This window comes from Ambystoma mexicanum, chromosome 5q (genome assembly GCF_040938575.1).
Source record: "Ambystoma mexicanum isolate Mex_15411 chromosome 5q, UKY_AmexF1_1, whole genome shotgun sequence".
NCBI classification, from domain to species: domain Eukaryota; kingdom Metazoa; phylum Chordata; class Amphibia; order Caudata; family Ambystomatidae; genus Ambystoma; species Ambystoma mexicanum.
Genome location: NC_090933.1, coordinates 449,945,762 through 449,964,920, shown reverse-complemented (window position 1 = coordinate 449,964,920; position 19,159 = coordinate 449,945,762). Strand labels below are relative to the sequence as shown.

General features: G+C 46.9%; 1 protein-coding gene across 6 annotated transcripts in view; it reads left to right on the top strand.

The window, feature by feature from the left end:
* The window catches only part of LOC138497452 (aquaporin-4-like), a 305,503-nt gene that overhangs the window by 199,291 nt on the left and 87,053 nt on the right, over window positions 1-19,159 (top strand). Inside the window, exon 3 of one of the 6 annotated variants that reach the window (XM_069620950.1) lies at window positions 11,947-12,136. The exons of the other annotated variants lie outside the window; for them this stretch is intronic. Coding sequence (XP_069477051.1) covers window positions 12,117-12,136 — 20 coding nt within the window. The 5' untranslated portion in view covers window positions 11,947-12,116. The remainder of the gene's footprint in view (window positions 1-11,946; window positions 12,137-19,159) is intronic. 6 annotated transcript variants of the gene reach the window in all.

The following is a 19,159-nucleotide window of genomic DNA, read 5'->3' as shown; positions in this document are numbered from 1 at the left end:
ACCCGCTTTAATCCTGCTAGGGGGAAGATTAGGGACGTCTCTTTGTTAATTGCTATGCCTGAAAGTCTGGTATATGCCCCAATGTCCTCTAGGAGGCAGGGTAGGTTTGTGGCCGGGTTCTTTATAAATAACAACATGTCATCCACATATAGCAAGATTTGGTGGAGCACTCCATCTATGTCTATCCCGGTGTCTCCATATTCTGCTCTGAGAAAAACCGCAAGCGGCTCTAGAGCCAGGATATACATCATTTGCGACAGTGGGCATCCCTGCTTAGTTCCCCTATGTGTCCTCCACTCTTTTGAAATTAATCGCCCTGTTTTCACCCTTGCTCTGGGTTATTTATATAACAGTCTATTCCATCGGAGGAACCCTTCCCCAATACCGAAGTGAGCGGGTACACTCACCAGCCACTCCCAGCGCACAGAATCGAAGGCTTTGACAGCGTCCAGGGACACTATTGCGATCTTATCCTGTCTTTGGTTTGTCTCATCTATCACGTGGTGAAATCTACGGAGATTCCATGACGTGTTCCGTCTGGGGACATAGCCCGTTTGATCTGGGTGAATCACTGTGGGCACCACTTGTTTTAGGCAGTTGGCTAAGACCGCCGTTAGTATTTTGGCATCTTGGTTGATGCGGGAAATCAGCCTATAGGAGGTGCAACTCCTGGGTGATTTCCCGGGTTTAAGGATCGGGACGATTATTGATTCTGATAGACAAGTCGGCAGTTGTGTGCTCTCGTATGCATTTTGGTATGTTTCAAGTAATTTCGGGGCAATGGTGCTATTGTATGTCTTATAAAACTCCCCCGGAAGTCCATCTGGGCCCGGGGATTTACCAGTGGGAAGCTCTGTGATCACGCTCTCTATTTCTTCCACCATAAGGGGTGCATCTAGTAGCTGGGCCTGTTCTTCTGCTAGCCTTGGTAACGTTATTTATGCCAGTGCGTCTGCTATGTCTATCTCTGGGTTAAGGGCATACAGTTGCTCGTAAAAGCGGCCAAATAGGCTAATAATGTGTTCCTGGTCCCTAATCTCCGTCCCGGTGTGGTCTTCTAGGATTTTTATAGGGTCTTTTTTACTTTCCTGCCTAGTAAGTCACGCCAGGAGCCTGCTGGGTTTGTCCCCTTCCGCATGTAGCCGCTGCAAATACCTCCCGTAATTCAATCTCCCTAGTTTTTCCCAGAGTACCATACATTCTGTTCTCAACTCCACCAGCTCCCCGGGTTGCACTCCCTCTATCTCTGCTCGTCGTTCCCTTAAATCTATCTCCCTCTCAAGTTCACTAAGTTCTTTCATGGCCGCTCCCGTCAGTCCCCCGGGTTTGCCTATTGCCGCGCCCTTATCACCACCTTAAACGTGTCACATAATATAGCACTGCTTTTAACACTGCCTTCATTGTGCTCGAAATAGTCTTCTATCGCCTCTTGGAGGTGTTCCTCAAACTCGCCCTCTCCCAGAGCCTCTGCTCGGAGTCGCCATGTTGGTATCAGGGCTTTCTTATGGGTGTGTGCCCATGTCGCCAGTATTTGGCCGTGATCAGAAAGTGTGCATGCTTAAATGGTAATCCCTGTAATATCTTGCAATGATTCCCTGTCCATCAATATGTAATCTATACGTGTGAATGTTCCATGTGGTGCACTATAGTGTGTGTAACCTCTCCCCTCTCCATGTATCTGCCTCTAAATGTCCACCAGCTGTAGTTGCTTGAGGGTCCTGTGTAGTTCCTTGGCTGGTGGTGCTGGTTTCTTGTGCTTATCATCCAACCTGTCGAGGAGCGGGTTTAAGGTGCAATTGAAGTCACCGGCCCAAATGAGCGTTGCCTCTCTATATTGGGCTAGCTTAGGTGCCAGCTTCTTGAAGAAATCTGTTGCGTCATGATTTGGGGCATAGGTGTTGACCAGGCACACTTCTCTGTTTTCAAGCATGCCATGCACTAGTACCAGTCTCCCTTCTGGGTCGGTCTCTTGCTTGAGAACTTGGAATGGGACCCCTGGGGCGATCCATATTAATACTCCTTGTGCATAGTTCGAGTATTTGGCACTGTATGTCTGTCCTCCCCATTTCCTATCCACCTTGGCCTTTCTGATGTTAGGTGCGTTTCTTGTAACATCGCTATCTTAACCTTCATCCGGTTCAGCCAGGCATGGACCCTGCGTCTCTTAACATACGCATTGAGTCCTCTCACATTCCAGGTTGCTATTGTCAGTTCATCTAACCCCATGTTCTCTTCTTTTGATCTGGCTCCGTTGTCCCACAGCCGTGTCCCTGCGCTCTGCCCCTTGCTTTCCCTGTGCCGATGTCTCTTGGAGCCCTATTCATGGGACCTTTTTTCCGAGTGCAACTGTGATTGTCACCCCAGGGTCTCTGCTTTACGTTGCTCCGGTCGCTTTGTGCTTGTGTTTCTTCATTATCTTTTGAGGTGTTCCTTCCATTGCCTGTGCCTTGTGCTGCCCATTCACACCATTCAATGTCTTTAACCCAAACAGAAACTGAAAAACTAACACCCAGCACCCTCCACCTGCTCGGGCTTTGCCGCTTCTCTCATCGTGCTGCTTTGGATGGGGCCGACTTGCCGCAGCGTGATGTCTTAAAACTGACATCCGGACTAGTAGTTTGTTCTTTCTGGGGCGCCTCCTCTCTCCGCCAACTCAGCTAAGGTGGGGGCTGATCGTTCCTCTGTTTTTTGCTCCTAGCTTTATTACTTATCGAATGCTTGACGTCGTTGTTCCTGACCACTTCTATTTTCTCTCTCATTGAGGTCTGTTTCCGTAATTGTTCGCGTTTCTCTGCCTCAGTTGGAGGATGCCCTGTGAGTCCATCCACCTGTGGGCCCCATTGATAGAGTCAAAGAAGCATGTTTTGCCTTGATGTATTACCTTGAGTTTGGTGGGGAACAGGAGCATGTATCTTACCCCTGCGATGCTGAGACGTGCCTTTGTTGGTCTGAAATGTGCTCTCTGCTTCTGGACCATGGCTGTGTAGTCTGGGTACATGGTGATCTTGGAGAAGTTTCTAGTGATCACCCCCCCCCCCTTGAGAATGTTAGTATTTTTTCTCTGTCCTTAAAGTTCCTAATCCTGGTGATCATCGCCTTCGGGGGGGGCACCTGGCTGGGGTCTCCTAGTCAGGGCTCTGTGTGCCCTCTCCACCACAAAGCCTTGAGATAGTGTACCAACTCCGATCTCTTGGAGAAGCATGTTCTTGACGTACTCTGTGGGGTTGTTGCCTTCCTCGCCCTCTGGAAGTCCAATTATACGGATGTTGTTCCTCCTCGCTGTTCCCTCTGCGTCCTCCACTCTTCGTTCCAGAACCTTGTTTCTCTGTAGCACTTCCGACATCTGTGCCTGTGTTGTGGCAAACCCTGCCGTGTTTTGTTGGACCTGCTTTTCTGTCTCTGTCACCCTCTCTGTCAGGTTCCTTGCATCCTGGCAAAGAAGGCCCACATCCACCATGACTGTGTCCAATTTGTTCTCTAGGGATGCCTTTAGGGCTCCAATTGCTGTATCCATGTTGTTTTCGAGGGATGCTTTCAGCGAGGCAATCGCTTCCAGGATCGGGCCTTTGTTTGGACTTTCCGCCTGGTGTGGAGTGTCGTTCACAGTCATTGCTGTGTCTGTTGGCATCGGCTGCCTGTGCCCGGATGCCTTAGTAAAGGTATCCATGCTAGCTTGCTTGGTTTTCCCCTCTGTTTTCTTGTTTGGCATTATGTTTACACCTGCCTGAGGTGTTTCCCTCTTCTGGCCCTTCTCCAATGGGTCTATTGTCTGGGTCAGTGTGGAGGTGCGTGGCCTCCGATTCCTCCTCCGAGTTGCTCTCCCTCTTCCCACATGTATACAAGTCTCTGGGATGTGTGCTCCTTCAGTGGCCTCTTGCCTCGTGGTTTAGGTGCCATGCGATTCTGTTAGGGACTTAAACTCCAGCAGTGTGTGTCCCTTCACTGGGCCCTACTCGAGTGCTTCCAAGGGGTCTTTATCCTGGCAGTCTTGCGTTCTACTAGGGCTTCCACTGCTGCTTCCTGCTTTATAAGTGTGGGTCCATTCGCATATGTCCTGGCCCCCTTTGCGTGTCCCCCCCAGGCCAGTGGGGGTCTGCTCCTTATTTATTTTCTTTTCCCCCCCTTCTCTTCTTCTTCCCCTCCTTTGTCCTGGTGCACACTGTGTCCCCAGCCCCTTTTTTGCTTCGTGCCTCACCTCAGGCCCGCAATGGAGCCTTCCCTTTACCGGCTGCGTATTTATGTTAATGTTCATCCAGTAAGAGAGATCCTCTGTGGCGTATCATGGATTGGGTTTACCAATGTACCAATGTACCAACTGTTGTCTCGCAATGGGGTCTTTCCTTTGCCGGCCGCGTATTGCGCTGGGCCCAGCGTCAGTGTTTGAGATTCTGCGCGGTTCCGCTCTACGCGATCTGCCTCCCCTGCCGTGCCCAGCCCGGCCTCACCTCCAGTGCGCCTGTGGTCTGCTCCCACCGGGGGCAGGGGGGGCCTCACCTCGGACGGTCCTCTGTGCGCTCTGTCTCCACGCTGGGCCCGATGAGCTGAGTCAGCACGGGCTCTCCGGATTCTTCCCGCCGCGGCCTGTGACGGCATCCTGGGCTCCTCCTCGCCTCGCCATTCGCCCTCCTCTGGCTGCGTTGGTCCCCGCTCTGCTCACCACAGGTATCCGTCTCTCTTCTCACCTGTCGCGTAGGTTTGCCGACTCTCTCCAGTGCGCTCTGCTTACTTTGTGTTACGCGGCCAGGGTCTTCCCACGGTTCTTGCGCCCGCCATTTTGTTTCTCCTGGGCGACTCCCTCTCCGGCAGTTTATCTCTCGATTCGCCACCGATTTTCCCCAGGGGGCACACCAGTTCCGACATCTATAGGCTGACTTTGCTGGAACCAAATTATGCTAGGATATGCTAGAATTACAGGATCTTTGCCGGATCGCACCAGAGCTCCTCAGCAGCGTGTCCTACTGCATTGGCTGCTTAGCCACACCCCCTCTTGTTATATTTATATCATATTGTCACACTCATGCAAACTTTCTTTGATTCTCTAGGCTATCCTTTGTCCCCTAAAATCTGTCCTCTATCCTCTCATTACTGAACACTTTTCCTCTTACTTCACCTCCAGAATCATTACAATATGTGGCACCTTCTTCACCATTTTATATCTCAAAACCCCTCCCTTCTTAGCTCCTCCTCCTGTAACCCTCATCCTTCTGTCTATACTTCTTCTCTCCCACTTCCGCTGCTGCTCTCCACCCATTGAGCCCTTTGCACTACACACCATTAAAGTGCTTTCACTGGGTTCGTACTCCTACCCTTACTTCCTAATCAATCTTTCCCATGTCACAGGCATCTTCCCACATGCTACAAAATAGCCATGTCATCCCAATCATCAAGAAACCCGCTCCTGGCCCTAACAATCACTCTTTAAAAAGGCTGTCACCCTCCTACCCCGCCACTTCAAGTTACTTGAAAGTTGTCTTTAACCACATTGTTAGCAGACTCAAAGATCAATCACTCTGTGAGTTCCTCCCATTAGGTTTCAAGAGCAAATTATCCACTGAATATTCTCTCACCCCATTTCTCCACAATTGTATGTACTGTTAACCACTCTCACCTCTGCTAAATCCTCATCCTACTTGACCTCTCTGCAGCCATGACACTTTGGACCATCCCTCTTCCTTCAGACACTCTTCTCACTTCTCTTAATGGACATCACACTCTACTGGGTTCCTTTGATCTCTTTGACCACTCTTTCTCCATTCTAAGGAACTCTATCAAATTCTCTCCCACACCCCTTCATCTCAGAATACCCAAACATCTGTCCTTAGACCATTCCTCATAACTTTGTGCATCGCCTCACTACCAATCATTTTCTCCTTTCCCTCCATCACCCTCTGAATGCACCGCCAGCTGTCTCAGAGTCATCTGCCCTGCATGGGACTATGTTTGCTGATGCTAAACTCCTCAAAGACTGATCATATATGTATTCTGTCTCCAGTGTTGATGCCACCCATCTCCTTAACTTCTGACCTCTCACTCCTTCACATATGGCTTGCAACCCTGAGGTCCCCTTTGACAGAAATGTAAGACTCCACCATGGGACTTTCACTGCTGCCAGAATAGACCTCCTCAATATAAGGAAAACCTTCCCCAATCTCACCCACCGCTTGTCCAAACTTTTACCCTAATCTTCTGCTTAGTAAACTTAATTACTGTTTGAGTCTACTCACTGCCCCCCCCTCAGCATCTTTGCTCCTCTAAGCACATTTCTGAACATCACTACTCAAACCCTCTACAGCCCACCATGGCCACCCCTCCTCTCAAACTTTGAATATCAACACATGCTGGATAGCCCTCCATGAAAAACCACTCTCCATTTAAATTCCTACAACTCCATCTGTGGTCTTGACCCAGAATACACCTTTCCCTATTCTCCCTTTGGAACTCTGCAAACCTCCTCTCTACTCAACCTTTCCTACCCTGTGCCTCCTTTGCATCCACGCCTTTTCTCTTGTTGCCCACTTCACTGGAATGCCCCCAACTGGGCATTAAAAACAAGCCTATAGTGGGACTTTTTAAGATCAGACTTAAGCTCCACCTACTAGCAATGGAAGGGGCATCTCCTTTCTCCCGCTGATCCACTACCCCTCACAAAATGAGCCCAGCTTTCCTTCCTGAAAATGTCAAATATGCAGGGACCTATTGTAAAGTAAATATGTATATTGAATCGCGCGTCATGACACTGGGCCCCTACTGTGTATCTTAGTTAAGTATGTCCTCTGTCTCTACCGCCTGTCTCTGTCACATCATACCACCCCTCCATCATCTGCTGTACTCTGTCAGAGCAAACTAGCAGATCACAGAGTCAATCTATTATTCATTGATTTGCAAAACAATAAACCTACAGATTCTTCCCATCTGATCAAGTGAAACCCAAAGCTAGAAATGAGACTTCTTTATATAATACAGGTAGACTTACAAATAAAACATTTTTCATCACATCGTGCTCATCACAGAGAGCTTATCAGTGTGAGAACTGTTTACTCCTTGCACTTCTCCACCGGGCACAGGCACATGCTTTGCTGCTCACTTCAAATCAGAACATACCTCTTTCCTGGTATCCATCTAATAACATGCTATATCACTCCATACTTGGTCCTACAGGGCCTTATTGGCCCTGCCAATTCTAAACACAATGAATCATGGATTTCCTACTTCTCAGTGCAAACCTTCAACCTTGTTTGCTTTCGTGTGTGAACATTTAAGACATCTCATTGTACCTGCTTATGTCCACTACTAGTACACTCACTTACATCTGTTGATAAGGTACATTGTAGCAGCTCCTAATGTTAATGAAAACAACTGCCTCCACACATCCCCCCCCATTTATGCTTTCAGTACAACTGAGCCGACATTTTGCATACATTTTATTCATGAAGGCTAAACAAATTATTTCAGCTGTCCTTCTCGGCTCAAAGTGGACTGGTCTTTATTTGACTAGCCCTACCTAAAACAGAGTGCTAATACAAGCGTTTCACACAAGGATGCTCATCAGAATATTTATCTCATCATCAATGCTCTTATATGTTTATTAAGCAATTCTCTCGAAGGGATATGCTATATAAGAAGATGACCCATAAGGAATGATGCATTTACTGAAAAGTGATAATATCACTCGAAGTGTACATGGTGGCACTTATATATACTCTCTGTAATATTTATTTATCTGCAACAAATGTAGCTTCTAGTGTATGTTTCGGGTGTTTTAGGTCAAGATTTTCTGCATTTGTGGCAAGAGTTCATGCATTTATTGCAATTGCTGTGGTACTAGGGATGTCCATTTAAATGGAGCATCCCTAATATTGTCAGGTCTGATTTTATCAGCCGGCCAAAAGATAATTGCCAGGTCTGATTTTATCAGCTGGCCAAAAGATAACATACTCCCTATATCCTGTGTGCATGGTGAATTTGATGTCATGTGTTAGTGTGCTATTTACCCCAAAACAGATATCATGTGCACTAAATAGTTCCTTACCATCCAAAGAGAACCCTCGTCACACAGGTTCAATCACCTACTGTTGCTATCTGTTCTCGGCTCAATTTGTTGATATGTTTCAGTTGTGGGGGTTCCAAGGGCCAGAAGTGCCAAGTATTGCCAATTCCAAACCAGATGTTGGATATTACCCCTGAAGCACTTGTGAAAAGTGGACTATATTAATGGGCCTCATTACAAGTTACCACTAAATTACCTCTGCATTACCACACCATTGAACGATAGATAGGCTTGGAGGTAAGGCAAAGGAAAAATCTGTGGAAAAATCTCCAGCCAAACATTGGACAAATTCCTCTGCTTTAAGACAAAAAAAGGCCAAATCGCTGGAATTGCCTGCCAGCGGAATTATGGTTGGTGGTAATTCCACTGAAATCCCCATGTAGTCCTATGGACTCGATTGAATGGGGAATAGCACCACCTACCACCATTTGTAATCCAGCAGTAAATTTGCCGGACCAAGTGGTGGTAATGGTAAATCCGTTTGGTGGTACCTCGGCGGATTTACCCCTGAGCTACCACCAAATTTGTAATGAGGCCTATATGTGCCCTAGGAGAATTGATTTGCCAAATATTATGATGAATAACCCAGTCCTACAGGCAAGCTGTCCAGGGTAACGGTGGTATCCAGTAGGTGGTGAGCCCTCCTCCCCCTGTATTGAGCCTTCTGCTTGGAACGATCAATGAAAACAGCCACATTGCCACCATGTTTAGCTTCACATTGTCTGCCAAAGCTTCAGATCAGAAGGTATTCGAGAGTACATTTTCAGGATTTTCCAGCCAGGATTGTTGCTCAATGTCATCACAGATTGCCCACGATTGTTGGTTCAAAAGCCCTGAACTTCTGCACATGGAATGTCCTGTTCGATTTTTTTATCTGGAGATGTGTTATTCAACCCCAGGTTCCTTAGCAGAGTTTCAGTCATGGCACACATATCAGAGGGCTTATGCAATTTGCTGATTATAGCTTCAAAATTGGTCAAATGTGCCCCAGTAATGACTCATGGTTGCTGTTGGGCTAAGCTCCTTTTAAGTAGTTTAGGAAATTAGAGGTTATTTGCAATAATAATGAGGATAAGGAAAATGTAATTGTTAAATGGAAGCACCCAATACTGTCCACGTCTTTTGAATGATGCACTGCACCACATCTGTTGCCTCGCTACAGTGATAAGTACCTGAAAATATTTTACTCTCAAGATATAAGAAAATAATACTGGAATAGTGTGAAAGCTATATCAGTAAGTGGGAGAGGGCATTTTGTGCAATGAAATCCTTCATTTTGTCGAAAGACATTCTCTCAGTTGAAACACATGACTTGTCAAAAAATAATTGGGACCTTCCTTAGAATAGCTTTCACATTAATCAGGAGCTGCCATCATCGGTTTCCTAAAGGAATGGATAAGAGAGACTCGGCTCTCGGTACACGGTAACATTAGTACTTACATCATACATTTTTGTATCTATTTTACCATTTGTGTATCATCAGGTCAGCCACTCATATAATATTTCCAGTGAAAAAAACAAATGTCTGGTATAATACAACATTAGGTCACTGACATGGGAGCGCTTGTGCCTCCCCATTTCTCCTTCATATCTTACTGCAGTGCAGGGTGTAATAGTGGTGTGTTGATCGTGGTTAAAATGGATGAAGCAGACTTAGGCATAACAGTAGCAGTTTCAGATAACATTTTCTTGCATTTTTGATCTGATAACCAATAAGGAAGGGCATATTAAACTGCATGAAAATGTCCCTTTGTTCTCTTGGCTCCAGTAAGAATGAATCCTAAGACATATCATACCCCACAAAACCATGTTCCACCATACCCGCAGTTGAGTGCCCTACCAGGCAACCAACTAGCACTTGTTCTTTCAAGGCCAACTGTTTACTTTGGCTGATGTTATTATATCAGTAGAGTTCATGCTCTGATGATTTTGTTTACCTTTTTTAGTTCATTAACAACAGTGTGCTTCAGCATGTGATTATTTTTAAAGGGCCGGAAAAGGGATATTAGCAGCATGTAAGCCACTTGCAGAGGACAGACCATTTTTAGGAGCTGTTGTAAATATGAATCCAGGTGGACAATCACTGTGGTAAAAACTAAAAGTACTTGAAAAGGGCACTTCCACTTTGAAGATAATGCAGTCTTTTGCTGGTGAACGTTGATGTAGAACCAATTCTTATTTTAGCTGTGAATGTATAGATCTGACAAACATGATCAATGCACTGCAGTAATTGTGGAGCACATCATCATCCAGATGAACACTCATTGCAGGTATAGCTAGCTGTGGTGAGAATGGAAAGGTCATGGGTTGCCCCAAACGTTTCCCATCGAGACTATGTCCTGTTTCTTTATTTCATAGACTGCATGCCCATGAGGAACAGGCAAAAAGCATCTGGTCATTTCAGGCTTGTTTCAGTACAGAGCTCAAGACACATTTTTTCAAAATGCTGGTCTGGCTCTCCATCACCCCTGCAAACGGGGGGTTGTTTGGACAGTGAAGTCGTTGCTGTATTCGTAAAGCTTTACGGAATTCCTTTTACCACCTGGCCAATGAATGGGGTACATCAGTCACCGTTCATGCTGACCGGCACTCAGAATCTTGGCTCAATATTCTTAACCAGTAGGTTCAACACAGCCTCAGTGTCTGATTTGTCAGCAGGAATATGCGTCCACCCATTCTGAAAAATAGTCTATCAGGAGCAAAACCTACATATGCACTCTGTAGTTTGGTATCTGGAGGAAGTACATTTGCAGAATGATGAAGAGGCCCCACAGAGGTAGGTGTGCACCTCTGTTCACTCTTACTGACTTACCCATGGCATGTTGTTGGCAGATAACACACTGTTGATGGCACTGTTGATGGCACTGTGAGGCCACAAAAGAAAACTACGGGGAATAACTGAATGAATTCACAGTAACAGCCACACCCTCTCCCCTTTTTTCCACCTGCCCCATCCCATTGTGCCCACTGACAAGATAAGGCAACAGAGCCCTGGGTGCTGCTAAATAGCCTCCAAGGAGTGCCACAGATGATCTGAATGTAACAGGCAGTGAATTTTCCATGATTAATTCTCTATTTCAGATGCCCACACCTATATTCTAGTAAGATCCTGTAAGGATCCTGTACGGAGAAGGAGAAGAAAGTGGCTTCATCTATATAATTGTAATTACAAAATAACTCTCTCTCTCCTCTCTCTCTCTCTCTCTCTCTCTCTATATATATATATATATATATATATATGGAGTTATTTTGTAATTACAATTTGTTTGCCTGAGAGGAAGCAAGAGGGGCTTCCTTAGCCTCTTTGTCGGTCAATTCATTTCCTCATGTAGTATCATTATGGAGAGGTTGATGTGCAGCACATTTAACAACAGCAGTTTCAGTGGGTAAGATGAGGGCATCATCCGAGGCACTGTTTATGGTGGATCATGCTGAAGTCAGGAACACCCTCTGTTTCCAAAGTTGCCTGTAATTATGTGCTACCCCAAAAGCATAGAGAAAAGCAGTATCCACAGTGACAGATAAAACGTTTTCTAGCATTCAAGTCCTTGTGAGGGCTATGCGTTTGGCTACCTATGCAAAGAAAAAGTTGTGTGCTTTCTATTACAGCTTGAGAAGAACCTATAGTAGAGCCAACAACCAAGTTATGGTTTGAATCATGCTGACATAAACCATCTACAGAGTAAATGAGATCAGGATTTTGCAAAGCTACATCATGAGGATCTACCCTGTGAAGAGTGAGTGTGGATGTGACAGAAATACAGTCATGTGACTGTCCATCTGTTAGACTAGGAAGCAAGGAGTCAGGGTTTAGTCATTACAATGGGTGATGAATTCAGCAATATAAATTCATGTGTATTGAATTAACAATTGGAACGTTGTTGTGTTTTTGTTTTAAGTAACTAAGAGGTACTGGCATGGGGTACTACAGCAGTTAAAGAAAAACCTAAAAACAGGCATTGAGACAATTGTGCTTCTAGAGTGACGGCAGCCATAAATATAAGCCAGGAGAGAAAGTCCAACATGATGGGACAATGTTGTACATTGCTAGCAGTGAGTGTTTGTCCCCATGCCTCTGCCTCAGTACAGGTAATGTAAAGCCATTTTCTTTTAATGAAGAAAATAGTGTAAATGACTTTTGTTATCAAGCAAATTTAATGCTGGCCTTCTAGAGAGGTCATGTTTAATAGTGTTTAATGTGTGTTCTGCTTCAAAAGGCCAAACCAATGATTCAGATGTATGCAAGTGAATGAGATTCTGTACTAATTCAAGAAGAGCAGCATTACCTAATGTCTACTATCAGCAAGCCATTCCTAGGAAAGAATGCATTTGAATGATAGTGGTAGATTTGGACAGTTTGATAAGTAAAGCACTATAGTTATCTGTCAAATGACCTGCAGCAGCAGAGATGTCATGACCCTAATAGTGTACTCTTGCTTCACTTTAATGTGGTTGTTTCTCTTTGGATGTGTTATGCCCTTTTATTGTTGAAGCTGTTAGAATGATTAGGGCATTGTATTTTCAGGCATCATATGAAAGTGAGGCTAAAAAAGATCATCCACATATTGCACTAGTACAGATTCTCCAGGGAAAACAAGTCATCTAAATCTTTCATGAGTACTTGGGAAAATAGAGTTGGGAGCTTCGTGTACCCATGAGGCAGCCTTGTCCAGGGTGTTTTAATACATGGTAAGGGAATGCAAACAAATACTGACACTCTGGGTGAATGGGTATGGAGGAGAAAGTAGAGCATATATACTTCAGAAAACAGGTAACTGAGAGCTGAATTCAAGAAGGAATCTGAAAAGTTGTGGGATTTAGCATCACTATCAGGAAGGCAACATTAAAAAAATTCACAGCACAGAGACCCTGCCTGCCTCTACTCTTAGTCCTTTGCAACTCATCCATAACAGGACTGCAAGACTTGTTCTTGGCCTCAAGCCCAGGGATCATATCTCTCCAGTACTTAAATCTCTCCATTGGCTCCCAGTGGCTGCAAGGATCAAGTTCAAGACTCTTTGCATTGTCACCAAGGCCAACTGGGGCCTGGGACCAAAATATCTCCAGCTTTCACTTCTGAAGTATCTTCCTACTTGAGCACTTTACTCCTCTACTTCCAACTTCCTGAGGGTCAGTCGCTTTTCCAAGCAATGAGTTGGGAGAGACCTCTCTCTGAGGCTGGCACCTCCCTCTGGAACAGCCTCCCTGCCTCTCTGAAACTTGAGCAGAAACATCTCTGGTTCTGAAGCAGCTGAATACTTTCCTCTTTGCTTCTGCCTTCTATCTTCTGCTACTTTGCTGATCTCCTGTCTGATACTGCACTGGTTACCTGGCTACCCTCTGAACCACATGCCCAGGTTCCTGCCCTCCCAGTTGCACTCCTGTACCGCCCCCTTGCAACCCTGCACTTGGGGCAGTATCTGCAACCCTACCACCTCCCATACTTGCACTTATCTATCATCTGTTTTTCTGCACTTAAAACTGCCACCTGCTCCCCGCACTTCTTGCTTTCAATGTTTGATCCTATGTCTCGCACTTGCTCCTCCTTCCCCTTTGCCTGGCACTTCTCCCCTTCCCCTACACTTGTGTGACCTCAATGAAAATGATTTTCTTTTTCCCTCTTGTTCCCCTCCCTCACCTCGTCGCACCTTGAAACACTTGTGTATAGTCACGATATAAATAAAATATCATATCATATCATATCACATCAAAGAGATAAGTATTTTTACCAGGCTTCTTCACAGGTAAAATAGGAGTGTTGCAAGGGCTGGTCGTTGGATTATGATTCTTTTTTGCAATAAGGATGAATCACAGTTCCTGTACCTTCCCCGGCTTCAAACCATAATGGATACTGAGGGATTTTCAGGAGGTGTTTGAAGGGATCAACTCAAATTGTGATAGGCTGCATATTGCTTATACAATCTACTTTATTAGCATGCTGAGACTAGATACAAGCAGGGACTTTGGATAGCGATTCAACTAAGCTTTAGAATTCAGTTTACATACAAGATCTCATCCTAACAGATTAGCATGTGTGGACAGACTCAACAGAAATGCATGTTTGTCTTATAATGGATCCAGGGAAGTAGACAAAGGGTGTGTAGCAGGGTATGATGTCCTTTCATCGACACCTGTATTTACGATGGATGTTTTTAAGCAGAGTTTTTGAGGAAAAAACATTTTCCAAATTATTTGGGGGTGGGAAAGGGCATATATAGGGTTGAGGGGGTTGGGGATAACAACAAATAGGTAGAGTATGGGGAGCTTGGGGGTAAACGCACAGAAAAAATGTTAAATACATTTCGCTGAATTTTTTCAGCAAAACCTCAGCGTAAAAACACATGTTGTAAAAATGGGCATCGATAAAATGACATAGAACTGTGCAGCAGATTGTTTAGAAATACCAACAAATTATGATATGATATGATATGATATGGCATTTGTAACGCGCCTGTACACAAGTGTTTCAAGGCGCGACGAGGCAGGGAGGGGGGAACAAGGGGAAGACAGACAACGATCCTACTAGGCCAGGTGTCATTAAGACCGCGCAAGTGCAGGGGGAGGGGGAAGGGAAAAGTGCAAGGGGAAGGGGAGGGGGGGGAAGTGCAGTACAAGTAAGTAGAATTAAGTAAATAAATAGGGCCAGCTGGTGGCAAGTGCAAGGTAAGTGCAGACAAGTGCTGGGAAAGGGGGGGCTGTAGGGATACAGAAACAGTCCCTCAGTGCAGGGGTTGCCAGGGAGGCAGTGCAAGAGGAGAGTGGCTGGGCCCAGGACCGAGGTCGGTGAGAGTGGCCCAGTTGCAGATTAGGTGCAGATTCAGTCGAGAATTTAGCAGGGGAGAGGGAGAGAGAAAGCAAAAGCAAAGAGGAAGGTTTTGAGGTGCTTCCTGAACCGGAGATGGTTCTCCTCAAGTTTCAGGGAGGCAGGAAGGCTGTTCCAGAGGGAGGCCCCTGCCACGGCGAGAGATCTACCCCCAGCTTGTTGCTTCGAGAAGCAGCTGACCCTGAGGGAGTTGGAGATGGATGAGCGAAGGGCTCGGGAAGGAAGATATTTAGGAAGAGAGAGTTGAAGGTATTTAGGCCCCAGGCCCCAGAAGGCCTTGTGGACAATGCAGAGGGTTCTGAACTTAATCCTCGCAGCCACTGGGAGCCAGTGTAGAGATTTCAGTCCTGGAGAGATACGGTCCCTGGGCTTGAGGCCAAGGACAAGTCCTGCAGTTCTGTTCTGGATGAGTTGCAGGGGGCGGAGAGTGGAGGCAGGCAGATTAAGATAGAGGCTGTTACAGTAGTCCAGCTTCGAGAGAACCAGGGCTCGGGAGACAGTGAGCTTCTGGGGGAAGGAGAGGAAGGGAAGAATACCTCTGAGGAGGTGCAGCTGGTAGTGTGACTTCTTAGAGACGTCAGATATATGAGAGAAGGAGAGTGTGGAGTCGAAGATGACCCTGAGGTTTTTTGCCTTGCAGGTAGGAGCAGGAGGAGGGCCAAGCGAGGCTGGCCAGAGAGCTACAGGGAATGAGGGAGTGGGTGTGCCGATGAGTAGAATCTCAGTCTTACTAGCATTAAGGCAGAGGTCATTGGCGGCACACCATTCCTGGATGGCAGACAGACAGTCAGAGATGAGGGAAGGAGAGGAGGAGGCCGAGGGTAGCCTGAAAATGAGTTGGGTGTCGTCCGCATAGCACTGAAAGTAGGGGCAGAGAGCGGCGATGCGGTGGGCAAGGAGTGCCAGATACTTGTTGAACAGCCAGGGAGAGAGATTAGATCCCTGGGGAACACCACAGGTGGAGAAAAAGATGTCAGAGAGGAAGGACCCAAGTTAGACCTGGGAGGGTCGATTGGAAAGGAAAGAGGTCAGCCATGCCAGAGCCTGACCAGTGATACCCAGGTTATCACAGAGACGGTTGAGCAGGATGGCATGGTTGACAGTGTCAAAGGCAGAAGAGAGATCGAGCAGAATGAGAACACACAGAGTGTTGGAGTCGAGGTTCAAGAGCAGGTCCTCACGGATGTTCAGAAGAGCAGTTTCCATGCTTCTGGCCGCTCTGAAGCCAGATTGATGGTCATGGAGACTACCAACAGTTTCAGCATGGAGGTTAAGCTGGGAGATGGCCAGTTTCTCCAGGAGCTTGCCCAGGAAGGGAGTGATGGAGATTGGGCGATAGTTAGCCGGGTAGGAGGGGTCGGAAGAGGGTTTCTTGAGAAGAGGGTGCACAAGGGAGTGCTTGAGGGGGGATGGGAAGACTCCAGAGGCGAAGGAGTGGTTGCAAAAGTCAGCCAGGGCAGGAGCCAGGGAGTCGATGTGGTCCTTGATAGTTTTGGAGGAACAGGGGTGAACCTGTTTAGACGAGACTTTCATAGATCGGACTTGTCTGGAAACCTCGTCAGCAGAAAAAAGTGGAAAGGCACAGAAGGAGGGAGGAGGGGTGGCTGCAGAAGGGCCAGAGGAAGAGCCAGGAAGAGAGGGAGGGAGGTGATAGGAGGAGAGTGAGGACAGGATGTCCTGAGTTTTTGAGATGAAGTGAGAGGCCAGTGCAGTGCAGAGGGCCTGGGAGGGGACAGGAGAGGTAGAGACTGCAGCAGGGTGGGCAAGCTCCTTGAAGATTTTAAAGAGTTCAGCCGAGTTGTTGGATGCCGCAGAGATGCGGGCTTGGATAAGGGCTCTCTTTTTGGTGAGAACGGAGAGACGGTATTGCCTTTGGAGCAGGCGGCAGGCCAGTTTATCAGAGGATGAACCTGAAGCACGCCATTTCCTCTCAGCCACCCTGCACTTGCGTTTTAGGGTGACGAGATCCGAGTCATACCAGGAGTTACATTTGGCTTTGGGCTTCAGGCGGATTCTCATGACAGGGGCAAGGATATCAAGAGTATCAGATATAGCAGAGTGGAGCATGGAGAGGGCTGTGTCAGGGTGGGAGTCAGCCGAAGGTGCATGGGGGGGCGAGAAGGTGGCAGCGAAAGCCTCAACTGACACGCGCTTCATGGGTCGGATGACCGAGAAGGTGGGTGGCAATGATGAGGGTGGCTTTGCCTGTGGGGTAGGGAGGGTGAGGTGGGAGGTTAGGAGAAAGTGATCACTCCAGGAGAGAGGAGTGGAGAGAGGGACAGAGAGGTGAAGGTCAGAAGAGATCAGAGCATCAAGAGTGTGCCCTGCAGAATGAGTAGGCCCAGACGGGAGAATAGAGAGTGAGAGAGAGTCGCAGAGGTCAAGAAAGAGTCCAGTGGGGGGACAGGAGGCATCAAGGTGGATGTTGAAGTCACCAAGAAAGAGGAGTTGAGTGGTTGAGGACAGGAGTGAGGAGGAGAAGTCAGCCCACTCAGAGAGGAAGGAGGAAATTTGACCAGGTGGCCGATAGATAGTAGCCACGGTAAGGGAATGGCTAGGAGAGAGAGAGAGTCGGCAGACAAGACATTCAAAAGAGGAGTAGGTCTGCGTAGGAGTGACAGTGGCAGGAATCCACTCAGGGAAGATAAGGGCAACACCCCCACCTGCACGGTTGGGCCTGGGCACGGAGAAGATCTTGTAACCGTCAGGTAGGAGTGTGTCAAAGCTGGTGACAGAGCTGGCTGTGAACCATGTCTCAGTGAGACCGAGGACGTCAAGGTCGAGTTCCTCAAGAAGGCGACAGATATCAGAGGAATGCTTGATGGTAGAGTGAGAGTTAAGAGTGGCAATGTGGAGAAGGTTGCCAGCCTTGAAGGACTTCCAGGGAGGGGTACAGATCAGAGGTACGCCCTGCGGAGGTGTAGAAGAAGGAGGTGAAGAAGGAGCACGAGAGGGGGCAGGGAGGGAGGGTAGAGGCAAGATAGCCGAGGACAGCAGAAAGGGGACAGCGGGAGAGGAAAGGAAGTTGATGAGGCGAGGGAAGCGTCTATCAAAGAGGTGAAGGTTGGCCTGAGGACCTTGGACCAAGACGGTCCCATTAGCGTAGACATTAATGATGGCCTTAGAGGAGCGGAAGGGGGCCAAGAGGACATCCCAATGGGTGCCACCATTAATGGGAGCAGAGGAAAAAGGAGAGAGCACAGAGACCATATGAAGGGTCCATAGGTCAGGTGAAGGCACGAAAAAGAGGATGTCAGTGAGAGTTTCCTTAGAGCAGGCACTAGTGTATGTGTCAGCGATAGGGAGGCCTGGGTTGGAGACCAGGATGTCCTTTTTAAACTTTTTCCTACCAGATTTAGTGAGGAGAGCAGGATAGTCAATGGAGAAGCAGTTAGAGAAGATAGGCGAAATAGAGAGCACCATGGAGTAGGAGGGAGTGGGGGGGGGGAGACAGACAATGCGAGAGCCCGCAGACAGGAATAGAGCGGCAAGCACAGGTTGAGCAGAGGTAGAAGAAAAAGATACATTAAACAAACCTTTTGACCAAATGTGGCAACAAGGAATGAAGAGACTGGGCAAGTGGTGCCATAGCGGTTGCTATAGACTTGTATTAAATAATAATCCAAACATATCCCTAACTCTAAGATGATTCCCCTAACTAAAATAAAGAAACTGGGGTGCTCATCAGGAAGCCTTTGTCAGTCAAAACAAAAAAGCACCGCCCCAGTCACAAAGTCTCCTAGTCCATCCTTGTCACTACAACAAAACACCATAATGTTCAGCTACTCTTCGTAATCCAGGAGAGTGACTCCCTTCTCCTGGATGTAAAGTGTCCAACTGTCTATGAGTTTATTCAAAGAAAAAGTTCCACAAATGTTCTGGGTTCTCTGTGACCCGACAGAAAAGAAGCAGTTGTATTAAGTTCTCTTCGGGCAAGGAGAATGACTCCCTTCTCCTAGCTGGTTCCCCAATGTCTTCCACAGTTTTTAGTAAGATTTGTATCTTCCTTGTGGATGTTTTAACAACCTCAACGTTTTGTACAGTTCTTGATCTGCCCCCGCTGGGATGATAAAGCTGTTCCTGGAGTCCTTCTCGACTTTCCAGTACCACACTTTTGTGGAAATGACCAGGGAACTGTGTCACAAAATGGTTTTTGGTTTCCCCAATTTTCACATCAAAGACTGCCCCATAACAGTAGCTGAAAAAGTTAAGACCCTGGGGGTGTTATTCAACGCCTCCATCAACACCAAGACACGGACCAGCTACATCTCACAAAATTGTAACTATTA